Source organism: Athene cunicularia (assembly GCF_003259725.1).
Source record: "Athene cunicularia isolate RWA chromosome 13 unlocalized genomic scaffold, athCun1 chr13_part1, whole genome shotgun sequence".
In the NCBI taxonomy this organism is placed as follows: Eukaryota; Metazoa; Chordata; class Aves; order Strigiformes; family Strigidae; genus Athene; species Athene cunicularia.
The window spans coordinates 172419-188443 of record NW_020799117.1 but is presented as its reverse complement, the minus strand read 5'-3'; the positions used below and the strand labels follow the sequence as shown (position 1 = coordinate 188443).

Genomic DNA, 16025 nt, shown 5'->3' with positions numbered 1-16025 from the left:
GGTGGAGGGCGAGAGAGCGCCTGGAGAGATCAGCCCTCGGGCCGCCGGCACCCCCGGGCTGAAATCCCCCCTCAGGCCCAAATCCCCCCTCGGGCCCAAATCCCCCCTGGGGCCCAAATCCCCCCTCGGGCCCAAATCCCCCCTCGGGCCCAAATCACCCCTCAGGCTGAAATCACCCCTCAGGCCCAAACCACCCCTCAGGCACAAATCACACCTCAGGCACAAATCATACCTCAGGCTGAAATCACCCCTCAGGCCGACACTTCAGGCCTAAAAAACGCCTTCTCAAAGGAACAAGCTGCCAACCAGATGAGTGTTAGGCTGGGGTTCCACAAGACTGTGAACCTCCACGGAAGGGCCTCCCACTGCGTACTGGGGAACCAAATCCAGCCCAAACTGAGTTAATCGGACCTGGTTATATATCGGAATAAACGGCAAAAGCAGTCACACTTCTGCATAGCCCAAACGTCAGTGAGGCAATCATGCAAACAGTGGCCACTGAAGCCCCTGCTCTTCAAGTTTTTCAGAAGTTTCCTTATCTCCATCCTGAAGACTGACAGCAAGATCCCTGCAAGAGGTCTGTGGGCCAACAATAGTGAACACACTGAGAATGCCAGTCGTTGTCCTTTGGGCACTTTACAGAGAAGGTAATATCACTATTTAGACCTGGTCAGGTAAGTTGTTAGTTTTTCTGCAAAAATAGACTCATCTTTGTGGACAAAGTGAAGACAAATAGTCTGGGTTTGGGCTTTTTTTCCTAATCACAGCAACATGAAGGAAAAAAACATTTATAGAAAGTAAAAGATAGTTTAGTTGGCTACTAGATTTGCAGATTATCTCCATTCTGTAAAGTAGTTCCCTGGTCAGTGGCAAAATCAGAACAAAAGTGGTTCAGACAAAGGCTGAATTTTGAGTCCTCCACCCTGAACAACAAATTCCATCAGTCCCCCTTAATATCTAGTTGTTAGACCTAACTTAAAGTGCCAGTGTTTCAAACATTTACCGTGAAACCTTTCAGATAAGGGGAAGGAAACCCAACACTAGAAGCAGAAGTCTCAGAGAAGGGAGTCTGGCACCATGTACCGACCCATGGCTGACCATTTTGTCCTGGCTTCAGCTTCCTCACCTGTAAAGTGGAGTCATTAGTTTTTCTCAGTGGTGATTCAGTGAATTTTTTTTTTTGGGGCAGCAGTATCTGTAACATAATGCCAAGGGATCCACCTGAGCATTAAATACATGTAGTACAGCCCAAGACCAAAGGGTGCAATAGGTTCCTCTGTTCAACCCCACGTGAACTCTGTCTTATGCACCTGAACTCACCCCAAAAGCAAAAGCACTTGCCATTTATACAGAAAGCTCTTAAGAACCTGAAGTAGAAGATGCTATAAATGGGCTTTATAGAATTACAGTGTTTTCATAAGAAATATCCCATAGGCAGTTAACACATTTGGTGGTTGAAAAAGCTTCAATGCCCAAAATAAATAAAAGTTCTGGTTTTTAAAAGTTGCTGCCTGTATATGTCTAGCCTAATTGTTTTATTTTTCATGGCTTGGTTTCTGATTGCATAGCTCTGGAAATGGCCTTCTGAAAGACCAGTGCAGTGGCTGCACAAGATAAATGGAAGGTCTGAAGTATATTGAAAAGGGAAAAAACAACTGTGAAGAATACTAAGGGATGTAACACTGCATGACTGCTCTGGGACTGCAGGCACAAAGAGACTGTAAAATTAGACTAACAGGTTCTGGCAGTGTCAGTTCAGTGTCCCAGGGGATCCCGGGGCAAAGAGTCATCAATGTAGTGTGTATCTCCCCTCTGTCAGTTTAACCCCGTTCCCCCTCGTCCTGTTCCTCCCCCTGATGACGAGTCCCTCCCCCCTTTCCTGCAGCCCCTTTCAGCCCTGGGGGGCCTCTCTAAGGTCTCCCCAGAGCCTTCTCTTCTCCAGCTGAACCCCCCAACCAGGTCCATGTCCTCCTGCTGTTGGTGCCCCCAGAGTTGGACCCAGCCCTGCAGGGGGGTCTCGAAAGCAAAGACACGGTATCTTTTTGCCTCGACCGTTTTGGTTTTAACTGGGACGCTGATACCAGTGACACGTCAACGATCTCCCCCGCTAAGGACGCTCCTGTGTCTCCCAGCGGCGCGGCTGGGCGCGCTGCAGCGCAGCCCCCGCCCCAGCCGGGGTTCACGGCGGTGCCAGCAGTGCAGAGGCGCCGCACTGGTGGTCCAGCACGTGCTGCCTTCAGCCACCTCGTCAGCGCCCTTCACACAACCCATAGGCCTCTGCTCAGCGCTGTAGTAGGAGAGCTTTAATTATTCAGGAGCCTCGGGAGTAACGTGCCTACGAGCTCCCCGGGAAGCAGCAACACTGGCAGGCGGCAGGTGATGTGCTGAGGGGCACAGGCAGCCCCGCGGGCTCCTTCCTCTGACCCACAGGAGCAGTTGCGCACAGGAGTCCTGGTGGAAGCAAGCAGGGATCTTCCCTCCCCACGGAGAAATATCACAGTGTTTCCAAAGGAGGAATGTTTATGATGCTCCTTCACACTCCCCTGGTGGTTTATACTGTTAGCAAAAGAGTTTGTTTTCCACTAAGCTGGCATTTGCCACAGCACAGGTAATTTTTTTCCCCTGCATTATTTCTGGTTAACTTCAGAGAAACTCCAGCATGTCTTTATTCAGATGTAAACATCAGTGTTAATTTACCACACAAAGCTCGGCACCCGAAGAATCATAAAAATACCTCAAGTGGATATGGGTTTTCCCCTTCATTATTTTTAAAGAGGAAAAGTAAATAAATACATAGGAGCCACAGTAACACACACCATGTTACACCAAATGCCAAAGCTGAATGAACAGAGGATTTACCCAGCCTCATACCAAGACAGGAGTCACAGTTAACACACTGGACTCTAGCCATACATATTTAAGATAAGGTTTAGACAGGCCACAAGGTAGATTCCAGCTACATTATAACTTTTTTTGACCCACTTACACAGCTGAGTAAATTATTGTGATGGAAAAATCAATTGGCAAAATCATTCAAGCAGGACAGACTTAAGGCGTACAGATGGAAAGGGAAATTCACAGTGAAGAGAATGAAAGAGGAAAGTCTGTGAACCAGGCCAAGCAATCACATTTGCTCATAACAGGCCAGCTGCCTGCAATAAATAGGATAACAGGGAAGCTGCTGTCTCAAGATAAAGGAAAAGGCAAGAGGTTTCTTGGATAAAATTGCAATAGATCAGGCAGATCTATTTAGATTCCAGAAGGACTGAAATCTAATTTTAAATGAGCTGAAGTATAAAACATGACTGCCTGAAATCCAGCACCCACTGATGCCCTTTGAGAACAACTCCTGAACAGCAGCTGTCAAAGCAAGGAGGAGCAGGGGCTGTTTCATATGCGTTGGACTGCGTGAGTGTGCCCAGCTCCAGCACCCGCACGGGCTATTGATTAGGCTGGGTTCTGATTTATGGGGGTGACCAATTAGAGCTTTAGCTGGGGAGAATGGGAATTCACTCTGACCCAGAGTGGTTCTTGACACAAGAGACTCCAGGAGTGCCCTGCAGGAGCCCTGGAGGGGACCTCCCAGATCACCCCATAAATGCACCTTGTATCATATACCTGGCATAAAGAAGAAACGGGGATTTTAGAACTGCTTTTTATTCAGACAGTGAGATTGATAACTCCTGAGATTTACTGTGTTCAATAAGCACAGAAATCTGAACAAGAGAAAGTCATTTTAGAGATTACTTTTTCAAGAAAAATAGTTTCGCTCTGGGTTCAACAAATTGTTGCATTTGGCAGCAGCCTGGACATACATGAAGGATGATTCCAGCAATACACTTCCGTTGCAGGTATCCAAGCACCACTGGAGCAACATCTGGAGGGTACAGACAGGCAAATTCCAAACTGAAATATTGAGCAAAGATAAACCAGAATATGGGCAAATTCACATTCACATTGCTGGAACAGGTCTGTGTCTACAACCAGACAGTACATACCCAGAAGCAGCAAAAAAGGGGCACTGGGTTACAACCAAGAATGTAGGAAAAAATACCTAAATAACAGTCAAGCTTTGGGTACTACAGTCCTCAGAAGAGAACAGGGGAGTTGTCAACAAAACAGCCAAAAGTTCTAACAGCTGATCTTGCCCCAGCTCCTGCGCAGCCCAAGGTCATTCTCTGTTCTGTTCCTTCATCGGAATTGTCTCCTCAGAGGACAATAATCACTGGCTGAGAAACAGGAACACTTTAGCCATGGTGGTCTGACAGCTGCATGGTAGCAAAAAATATTAACTGACCACTGGCTCCATACACTAATAAAATAAATGTCAGAGAGCACTATCCCTCTAGGCCACAACTCCAAAACAGCAGCTTTGGAAAGCTCCTAATCTGCAAGAAATAGAATGCAGAAAATCATGTAACATTCAAGATTGACAGTGGAAACCCCCTGTAGATAGTCCAGGAAATGGCAAGGGCCAGCTGTAATTCTGGAAACAGCAAGTCCTGCAGTGTATCAGGTAGAAATACTGAAAGAATAAACCCACCTTGGAATAAGTAGTTCCAGTAGCAGCATTATTATTATTAAATAGCATTAAAGCTTTTGAAGAGTTCCAAAAACCTAACAACTGAATGGGTCTTTTTGGTTTGTTTTACAGGGTAATTCTCCAGAGGACAGCAGCTTGAGGAGAGGGAGCCAGAACTACTAATAGTATTGGTGATGTGTAATGTCCTGTCAAGCAAGTGTTAAGTACAGAAAGATTCTAGGAAAGATGAATAATGAGCAGTGGAGTACTAGAACTAAACCAGGATAAAAACAGACTGAACCAGGATAGAAGGAAGAATTATTCAGAACTGGAGGACACGTGTGTCTCTAGAAATCCCTTTGTTTCCAAAATGTAACCCCATGATGCACATTTTAATTGGTAAACATGACTGATATAAAAACCCAGCATCTCCGAGATCTGGCAATATAGTAACAAAATTGGACATTTTAGACTATTTTTCCCCCATACAAACTCTCACAAAGTATTAGGAAGCCAATGTTAATGCTCTCTATAAGACTGACTGTTCCTAGAAAACATAAAGAGTTTGAAAGTTTTTCTTCAATGCCTCAGGTATTAGAATGCTCTTATAGGTTTAATGATTATTGATCCTAAATATAAAGCTTGTTTGTTTTACCAAAAGGGGAAGACAGAACTAGTAGATTTAATAAACTGTTTAATTTACATTGTAAGAACTTGTTGTTTATGTGGCAAAAGAATCAATCACCAGTTGTTGTTACTCATTTTTATAGGTCACTGGTTTCTAACATTACTTATGTATTATAAGATACTAGAAAGTCAGTAAACTGGATTGTAATTTTAAATATAGCAATAGAGCCTATTAAAAAGAAAGAGGAGGTCCCATCACATCTTCAGTTTTAAGACAGCAGGTAATCCTCACTTATGTGTAGTTGCCTTCTTAACAAATCACTCCTGCCTTGTGCAACAGATGTCATTGCCACAGCAACTGTGGCCCTCCGGAGCTGGCACCTCGCAGCAGACAGGCCAGCCCATGCTGTCATCACACGTTTCTGAACTGGGCCTAAGTGCCGCGACCTAAGCTAGGGGAGACCAAACGATGTTTGGGGGGAGTCCTCACCCCCCAGCAGTGGCCCAGCCCTGCTGCACCCTTTACAAATAAGCATTTAAAGTAGGTGCATCTGGAAGACGTGCCCTCCACACCAGGAAAGCATGTTTCACTGACTGCCCCGAGGGGAAAAGCCTCTTGGAACTGGCTGGCAAGGTCATGACCATGTGGTTTAGCTCTGGTGAGCACGGTTCATCCTCAGACAGCCCCCCACAATGACATCTGGATACTGGGTTTAACACAGGGCCTTTATCAGCACCAGAGTTCAGATAACCCTCATTAAAGAACATTTAGCTGAAACTTGGACTATTTCCTTCTAAGGAAACCCTCAGACAATGACAGAACTCCGTGGGAGATCCTGCTCCTGGACAGCACCGCGGAAACAGAGGGTGCTGAGGGCAGGCAGGAGCTGCCAGGGACCTGTCTGAGATTTCTGATTCATTAACTGCAGTGTGAGTTACACTCTTAATTAAACACTATTGCTGATTGTTTTCTGTTCACTGTGCTCCTTGCTCTGCTTGTGTACAAATGTGTACATTCCAATAGCAACCCTAATTGACACCAGCCCCTAAAGGGACAAACCCCAGATGTACAGCAATCTCAGGACCAGGCCCAGGCCCAGACTGAACAGGAGAGCCCAGGTCTAGGCCTGGGCACCTAAGAGAATTAAAGTCATGGGCAGAGACGGGAGAGACCAGAGAACCTGAACGTGTACTTCAGTCCCCAGAAGCGTACACACTTATTCCAGTAGCAAACTTTAAGTAGGAGCAGGATTGGACCCCTTCTATAGTTTGTGGTTCGAGTGTGTCCAAGGGCACTGTGCTCTGGCTGATGTTAATCTGTTCATTTATGGTCACGTCTGTGTGCACCTTTGAGATCTACCCCGGGCCGCAGTGCTGGCTGGAGGTATAAGCAGGGACAAGCTGCAGCCCTGCAGGGAGGATCCCCCAGTCTGCCCAGTCATTAACGGCTCATCCCAGTTCACTGCTACCAGTACCGTTGAAAGCAGCACCATAAAGAAGCCCAAGGACAGTAACTTAACCATTGTTTTTTTAATTGTGCCATCCCACCGGCTGCTAAAGTACCTGCCAGAGCCACAGACTGAAGGGTAAACAGCTGCCACCTGCGGGTACCTGGGATTCCTCTAGCACTCCTCAGTCCCACAGCACAGACGTGGCACCCACAGCCAAGTGCCTGGACCCACTGCCTAAGGCAGCTCCTGTGCAGCTCAGGATGAGCACAAGTCCTTAAGTAGCCAGGCAGGTAGCGGCTCTGGGTGGACAGCAACGATACCGCGAGAGTTCATCCAAAGAAGTTCAGTAAAGACCAGCGGTAATGGGGCAGAATCAAACTTCAAATACATTTCCACTCAACAGAGAAGCCCTTCCTGTCCCCCAGCTTGAGGAGCCCAGTGCACAGAACGTGTCTGCCCTCGGCCTGCGACCTCCTGGGGGAGGCACAGCAGGTGCTCACACCCCGGCACAGGCTGCACCTCTGCCTGCCAGGGCACATCCACCCTCAGCCCTGGGCTCCAGCAGCTCCTGTCCTCCACGCCAAGGCAACAGGGAAGGCAGAAATGTAACTGGACAGAGATGAGCAGTTACGAGCCCCATCAGCTGTGCCACAGACCCCGCGTGGGTTGGGAGGAGCAGCATTGTTCATGGTGTTACAGAAGAGAGGTTGAGTGGGGACACCCGACGTGTGGGAGTGTTGTTGGCTGACAGTGACGCGGGCAGGAAGAAGGGGGCAGCGATATCGGTGGACGATGTTTCTCCTTGGTTGCGAAGCTGTAATATCTGCCGCAGCAAGGCCTTTCCTTCTTCTCTGGTCTGAAAAGAGTTTGTGAAAAACAAAACAATACACCTATGGATGTGTGATTTCTGGGTCAAATGCAGTATGTAAGCAGTATAGGTTATGGTACTTTGTCATTCTGTAAGGCTGAAAACTATAAAACCTGTCCTCATTCCTTTTGTCTCCTGCTGTTTAAAAAAATTAAGGTATGTCACTTTTTTTTGGTCTTTTCTCCTTTCATGCCTGATTTGCATCTTACTTGGGTATTTTAGACAGCTGTACCATCAACCACTGAAGCTGTCTAAATATTCCAGCAAAACATAGATTGGAGAAGCTTCAAACAAGCTGAATTCAGGTTCTCCAGAGAGCTTTGTTAAGGACAGGCCACACACCCTGCACTACAGCTAGTGTCTACCGTTAGGCTGAAGTTAAAAATCAAAAAATTGTCCGCTTACAGATACACAACGACTCAGAATATGGAGTCACCTATGAACCCAAGTACTGTTATATCCTCTGCACTGCCTACACACAGAAGATGAGGGAACAAAATAGTTCTGGGAGTGCCGTCACTCCACAGCATGTGGGAGTCTGTGGCCATGTGAACACCTGCCATGTGGAGCCTCAATTCTTTTATTTAGTGACCACCAATGAGAATGGTTCAGTGTTACTTATCTACACCATACTCCAGTCTTCAGTCAACCACAAGCAGCACTAGTGGTCAAGTACACAACATCATCACTCCAGGACGTGTCTGTCATGGCAGACAGCCCTCATTCCTTCATAAAGGATTCCTGCTGCTGCCAGAGGAAGGGAGATGGAGGTCACCAAGCCCCTAGGAAGGAGCAGCGACGACTGTGCATCGACTCACGTCATTGAATGCGCAGCACTTCTGAGCACAGGCTGAGGCTTCGTCCCAGAGCTTGCACTTGAAGTAGTACTGGGCCAGGTAACGGAAGGCAGTGCTGACCTCCAGGTGCTCCACTATCTCCTACAGCAAGGGAGTAAAAACGATCAGCTGGGAGGGCCTTCCAAGGTACTGTTACACCATGTCTACTTCTCCTCTTCCCCCCAGGATATCATCTTACCCCACAGGAATAGATATCCTGGATGTATTTGATGTAGCACTGAGCCGCCTGTTCAGACTCATTCAGCTGTTCGTGCAACCTAGAAAGAGAGAAAAACAGGTGACTGGAACAGGACTGCAAAGACCTTCTCGGCCTAGAGACAGCACCCACCCAACCTGACCTGGACTAAAGCCAGGTCTTTTCCTTCAGAGTTTGCAAGACACGCACCGTGTTCTGCCCTTCATGAAAAGGGATGATCCAGCCTGGGAACACTGACACTGCCAGGAAGGGAGCCAGTCAGACACGAACTGCTAGAAGCAGCAACAACCACAGCAGCGACCTTTGCTTACTCTGCTACATTTTAAAGCTTTTAACAGACCTTTGCCATCCTGTTTTAGCTGGCTATTTCCTCCAGTGCTCCTTCTTCCCAAAAGTCTTTGTAAAGCAGCCTCACCTTTCACTTGCACTTTTCCTTCCCCTTCACTTTTTCCACTTTATATTACTTTAACCCCACCAAGAATCAGTGATGTCAGAGTGTTCACATTTATTTCACATTGAACCCTTTCCCAATGTTACAATCCTATACTGAGAAAATTAAAAAAAACAGTAATTGAAAACAAATCAATGTACATCATCTATCATTGATTGCTTTAAGTTTCAACAGAACAAACAGGATTGCTAGCACTGCCTGCTCAGATCCCCTCTGGACTCAGGGGTCCCTTGTGACCCACGTTACACTACGATTCCCTCTAGTTATCCTGGTGGAACCTCAAAGCTAAAGCTGGACACCAGGATTTTCAGTCACTACAGACCTAAAGATTGCAGTTGTTACACAGCTCCCAAAGAAATACTACCTAACAGCAACTCCACTGCTTCACATAGAGTATTTTATCATTCGGTGAAGGGCCAGTTGCATTGAGCAGAGTAGTGACAGTTCAGTGACAACTCATACTCACTTTGCTAGTTTCACCAGTGCCATCTTCTCCACATCTCCCACAGCATAAGCTCTCCAGTAGCACTGTCAAGGAAGGAGAGTCAGTCAAACACACCACAGAACCCACTCCAGCTTATGACTCGCAGGCGAGCCAGAACCAGACTGCCTGGCTCCAGCCAAGGGGCCGGCGTCCCCACAGGTGACCCCTGACCAGCCACACCACGGCAGAACAGCCCAACGGTAACCAACTGCACAGGAACAGCTTCACACACCCTGCGTGCCCTCCCAGCAGCACCAGCTGCACAGCTCTGCTGTGACTCCCCCAGTGACCCGGGAGACATCCTCATGTCTTACTCCACACATCAGCTCTCACTTACCTTTTTAGCTTCCACCAGCTGATTGAGTTTCTCATAGCACTCCCCGAGAGCAACCAGCATACGAGAGTCATTGGGTCTGTAAAAGAGCAATTCCTAAATGTAGCTGATCTCAGGGTGGGTGGGGGAAAAAATCTACACCTGGCAGCATCTGTTATCCCCTCTTGCATAAAACATCATTTATACTCCCGACCAGCGTTCCTCGACAAAGCCTTTGTTAACCAACACAACTAGAAGGATTTGGAACAGGGAAACTGCACAAATCACAGAGCACGGATGTTTTTCTCCCTCCTGCAACTTAGCTCCTGTGTGTGAATTCCTTCACTAGTAGCAATCACGTCAGAATGAACACCAAGAAATATGGCTCCGTTCTCAACTCTACCTGAGCTGGTGGGCCCGTCGGTAGTAATAGAGACAGTAAAATGGCATTTTGAGGATTTCATAGGTTTGCCCCAAACCATACCATGCTCTGTAGTCCCTTTTGTTCACCTCTATTGCATGCCTGTTGAAGGAAAGATGAACTTGTCAGAAAGCAGTCAGGATCAAAACCAAGACAGAGTTCAGCAAAAGACTAACAAAAAATAAAAAGTACTACTTCAGTCCTTGTGCATGCAGACTCCAACACCATTTTGTGCAGTGCATGAGTGGTACCTGTAAGCCTGGATAGCTGCAGATGTGTTCTTCATTTCCATATACTCGTGTCCCATAAGTGTCCAGGCTCCCAGATAACGAGGGTTCAGTTTCAAGGCCCTCTGGAAATAGAGCGCTGCTTTTTCATGCTGGGAACGCAAGCTGTAATAATTCCCTAAAGCAAAAGTCACAATAATTAAGGAAGTTCAGAAAAACCCACAAACAAACAACCCAGCAGAGAAGTAGAAAAAAGATGGAAGAGATGTTATCTGCCACCTCCTATCTTAAATTATAAAGGGTGCTATTAAAGGCAGATCTGATTCGGACCCCAAGAGAGCTAACAGCAGTCTGTTCTCCAGTGCTCTGGTCAACCCTTTTCCAGTGGTACCAACCAGTTAAGATCCCATCCCCTTGGCCTTAAAACTTATGATGTAACAAATTAATTTCCCGGTCCTGACACACAATTATTTCTCCTGGAAATTATTTCCAAGACTATAAAGGGATTATCAGCTACATGGGTCCTCATACCGATTTCTTCAATTCCTTTCTGCACCGATAGCATCACAGCAGCTCTTTCAGAGAGAAATGAGGGAAAAGGGCACCCTCTCATGTGGTCAGGTTTTTAGGCTGCCTGAATGCATTCACCCCGTGGTTCTGATCGCCTTGCTGGCTGACCACTTTCACAAGGGTTTCCTCACACAGCCTGCAGGTGGCACAACGGGAAGAGGTAACGGAGCTGGCTCTCACCAATCACACAGCAGGTCTCAACACGGTACTTGTCTATCTCACACAGATTGTGAGCCAGGTAGCTCAACTCAGGCTTCATGCTCTAGTCAAACAAAGAAATGGAAGTGATGAGAAAAGGAGCATGCTGCAGCTTCACAGAAAACCCAGGCAGTCAGCAACACCAACACCAGATCTATTTCACAGAGCTGTGGAGCAGGCAGCAGAAGCTGAGAGCCCAGACTGAGGCTGGGCAGCACCAGCTGCTTCACTGGCCCTTACCACACCTCCAGGAAACACCATCACCAGGGACAGGAAACAAAATGGGGGCTTACCCTCACGTACAGCAAGTTGGAGAAAGTGTCCATGTTTTCTATCCTGTAAGGATCTTGTTTCCTCAGCTCGTTAAAGATGGATAAAGCTTTGTCAATATCTGAAGAAAGAACAGCAGATGGGGGAACAAGAACTATAAATGCCAAGCCTGCAGTAAGAGGCTCGTTCCTACTAGATAGTAAGTGTCACTGACCTCGGATGTTGTGGTAGGCAACTGCAATCTGAGAGATGATATAAGTGCTTTTGGAAAATCCTGCATCAATGAGGCTCTGATACTTCTGCAGAGCCTCCTCTATCAGCTGCAGCTCTGTATAAATGTGTGCAAGAAAGAACTCTTTCATCCATGTATCTGGCAAGGACAGGAACTTCAACTAGCAAGAACCAAAGAAGAGGAGGAAGAGATGACAGTCAGTAGCACTAGAAGAGCCACCTGTGGCAAAGAATCCATTATCTTCCCTCCCATGACTTAGCAGATGGTCCTGTGGTAGGAGGCTTTCCTGCAATCACTTTCTTAAACCATTACACCAGCTACAAATGAGCAGTATTAGGACCAAGAATTATTATCAGGTTCTTCCACAGGAGAGACTAAATAATGCCTACAAACTGAGAATACTGAAACAGGAAAGGAGCATTAAGACATCCTGTCGAAGAAGTAATACAATACGGACCGCAAAATTCTATTTAGTGACTCCCAATCTATTCCCACAACTGCTGAAATTGAAGAAAAAAATCAAAGCCATTTCATTTGGTCAATCAGTGAAGAAACTGTCTTCAAATCTGACAGCACCTGGCTTCTGCTTCAGCTACCAGCCTTATCTCTCCATTAAATTCAGAAGGCCTTTGAAAGACTGTACTTTCCTCCTATGTTTGAACATCAATATCACATCACTATTTCTGATGAGCTAAGTGAACAGACTCTGAATAATCTCACAAAAAATGCATTTCCCTTCTTCCACAATTCAGTAAGGCTCTCTTCTGTGCCACTTTTACTTTTTGAAGTATCTCACCAGCCAGAATTGATTTAAGAATTTCAGAAGTGGTATCATACAATCCCATGCATAAAGAAAAATAAAGTATTTCTGTTCTATATCTAAGTTCAGTTCTTTGGTACAGTTAATCTCCTAACTGCGGGTTGATATTTGGCAAAGGGAACACCTACATTATTGGTTTAGCTTTAAAAGCAGTGATTCTATATATCCTTTCAGGCCACCAAAAGCGCTCAATAACTGTGGAACTAGAACCAGATTTAAAAAAAATAAAAAAATAAAAAAAATCTTTGGAGGATCTCCTTCATGTGACAAGGCAATAAGCCTGTGGACAGCTACTCCAGAATATGTCAATTAGCCATTTCTTAAACGACTTTGTGTGTGAATAAGAAATTAGCCCTGCTTGTATAAAGATTCTCAAGCTACAGCATGGCAAGCAGTTGAAGGAAAAGAGGCTTTTACAACACAGTTTACAATGTTGGATTGCCTTGTCTTGCCTGATAAGTCTCACAGAATAAAGCAGTGGGTGACATCAGTCCTGTGGCAACTGAATCACTGGTTACTGAATCAGGTTAAAATCTGGAATTTGCCACCATATGTTGATATCTCCCAAGTTTTACCATTTCTTTGTCTGTAATCAAGTTGCAAAGTTCCAGCCAGGCTCCCCAGTGCAAAGGTAAGACATGGGCAGCTTCAACGAACACATCTATTGCTTCTTTCACCAGGTCCAGCTTCCGCAGCACAACACCATACCTGTAACGTTATCGGGGTCATCAGAACCATAAAACTCTGCATATCCACAGAAATACACATGAACACATTAGAAATACATGCAGACACTTACAGATAAAGGCCAAATCCATCCAGTTCCCGTGCCTTGTGTTTCTTGCTGAGCTCAACTCTCAGTTCTCGTAGAGCTTCATTTTTCACCTGTCCTTTTTCCAGAGGTCCTGCACAAGGAAAGTCAGACAGCTGGCTTTCAATCAGAGTCCTCCCACAGCAGTTACAAAGTCTAAGGTACGTTCAGAATCATCACTGACATGACTTGAAGGCTTCCCAGCCTAGGGTTATTGTCCTCTTTTTAAAAGAAAAATCACTTGGTCTGGTCACCTGCTTTAACAGAAGAACTAATAGATGAAAATCTGCAATCTGTGTTAACCCAAAGAACTGAGAAAGAAATGTTACATCACACTAGTATCCAAAAATTGAGAGGAAAACAATAAAACCAAGATGATTCACATGAAGAGGCATTACTGGCAGCTTCATTACACTGTCTTTTGTTTCTTGATGCCAGAGACTTACCCAAACTATCCACTGTCTCATCATCCTTCTTCTTTTCCCCTGACTGTGGAAAAGAGAAAAAACAAAAATACATGAAAATAGCATACTCTTTATGTTTGCTGCAATGCTCACAGCAGCATGTAAATAATTTTCACAAACATCACAGTTCTAAAAGGAACTCTTTTTCTCCCCTTTTTATCCCCCCCCCTGTAATTTGGACTTCTAGGTGGTCATTTGGAACAGAATAGGCAAAAAGTAAGGTATGTCAAGGAGGGGTGGGAGGCAGAGGGTCTCAGTGCTAAAAGTCAACTTTTCCCTCGATCTTACCAGGTATCTAGAGTACATATACAAGAAGTAAGCTTTCTGACTCTTGCAGCCCCGCAGAAAATAGGCAGCCCTGTCATATTCCTTTAGATCAAAGTAAGATTTGGCTAATGTATAGGCATCCAGGTCACGAGCATCCTCCTGCAGGGACACAGAAGAGTTTTACGACCCCAGAAGCTCTGACATGCTTCAGGAAAATCACCTAGTTACAAACATATCAACGAAATTGCTCTGAAAGATAGAAATGTAGTTTACTCATCCTCAAAGATAGTTTCAGTACAATCAGAAAAGTCTCTCCATTCCCTCATATGATCAGATTCCTACTTCTCAAATAATAAGCACAGACTAGTTAGAAACATTTAAAATAAGCAGTGTGATTCCAGAAAACAAATTGTGGCAAGATGCCAGAAGGCACAACTTAGCTCTTCAATGGGTATAAATGACCATAAATAAGAAAGCTACTCAGGAATTTCATATCAAACAGCATTAACCCGTTAACTTAAATGTGAACGTTTCCTTGGTAACTATGCCTTGAATGCACTTATGTTACCCTGCTGTAATTTGACAAAAGAGGCACAGACTTTCCGTACACCTGCAGAGACAAGGATGGAGACAGAACTCGCTTCTCCAGTGTCCTAAGGGGCACAGGTTCAATAGCACAACGTAATTTGTGTTGAAATAAATTTGGGCCTTAGCGAATATGAACGAAACCAAAAATTAAGTAGCGTGATTTCAGATTTTGCTTGCAGAGTATCTCATTCAGGGCCCCGCGACACGTGGAAGGAATCCTTCCATCTGGGGAAGCGCATTCAGCCCCGCCCGAGGCACCACGCGCACAACGGGAGGGCGGTTCGCGCGTTACGGACCCACCAACCCCGGAGCAGCCTCCGCGCGTTCCCCAGCTGATCACTCTCGCGTTCTCCCCTGGCAGCCGCGGGTGGGACCGAGCCGCCGCCCGCAGCGTTTTCATTTTTTTTCTGATGGTAAGGGCCATATATACTCTATCATGGAAGTGTCCCTCATAATCCCTTCTTTTACTGCAGAAGTGACTTGAGTCAGAGGGCCCAGTGTTTGAATTGGCAGCAAGTTCACTGGTAATGACAGGAGTGTCGCTGATGAGCATGGTGTCACCATACTTGATTCGTTATTATCATAAGAATTTTTTTTTTTGGTGAGCCACTGAGTGTCACTGTTTCTTCTTACACTGAATCCAGTTTAGATTCTAAGGCTACCACTGGCTTTCAGTTTGATGATTACTATGACAATTTCTAGGTTGTGACTATGTTGATCTGGAACCATTTAATCTGGAGCAACTGGCTGAAATCAAGGTTGTTCTACAAAGATTGACAGAAATAGGAATAGCCCAGTTCATTTAAATGGGAAATGATGGGTTATTTATAGTCTTTCTTGGCCTTTCAAATAGGCAAAGCCAATTAGTCCATTGTTTGAAGTCTGACTTTAGTATTATATGGTTTTATTCCTCTCTCTTAATTTTAGATAAATATGTTGCTAATTTGGTTGTAGCTTTGCCAGAAAATGCTTCTCTTATTCTGTCAGCCCATATATCCAAGGTGTAAATATAAAGTTCTTTGTTACCATTGTTATAACAAAGATGGGGTCTAGTCAACACACAAAATGCCTCAGTCATTTCTCATTCCCTCGCTCCTTGCCCTGCCCCAAAGCACAGATGGAAAAAACCCTTAGAATTATTTTTTTCTGATATAAATTTTTGTTGTCCTTACAGTCTCTTTCGTGTTCTCCATATCCAGGGATCAGCTGTTAGAGGAGGTTGTTCTGTACTCATAAGTTTTGTACTTGTGTTTTGATATTTGCTTTAAAATTAGACTGTTTTATTTTAGGATGTTCATTTTTTACAAGAATCCAGAGTACTTTGGTTTTTCTTTGGGGATTTTGTTTTGTGTGTGAGGTCTGTGAAGTAATTTTATCAAAGTCTGTTC

General features: G+C 45.3%; 1 protein-coding gene across 1 annotated transcript; it reads right to left on the bottom strand.

Annotated features, from left to right (window-relative positions):
- Positions 1 to 6664: 6664 nt before the first annotated feature.
- CDC23 (cell division cycle 23) lies at positions 6665 to 14220 on the bottom strand (the record flags this gene model as incomplete). The annotated part of the gene is made up of 14 exons (XM_026858465.1): positions 6665 to 7456; positions 8287 to 8406; positions 8504 to 8582; positions 9439 to 9500; positions 9794 to 9869; positions 10173 to 10292; positions 10442 to 10595; positions 11168 to 11249; positions 11479 to 11576; positions 11670 to 11847; positions 13083 to 13215; positions 13307 to 13412; positions 13765 to 13807; positions 14071 to 14220. Coding segments are annotated over 14 exons (1572 nt in total), but the record flags the coding sequence as incomplete, so codon positions are not given.
- Between the last annotated feature and the right edge of the window lie 1805 nt (positions 14221 to 16025).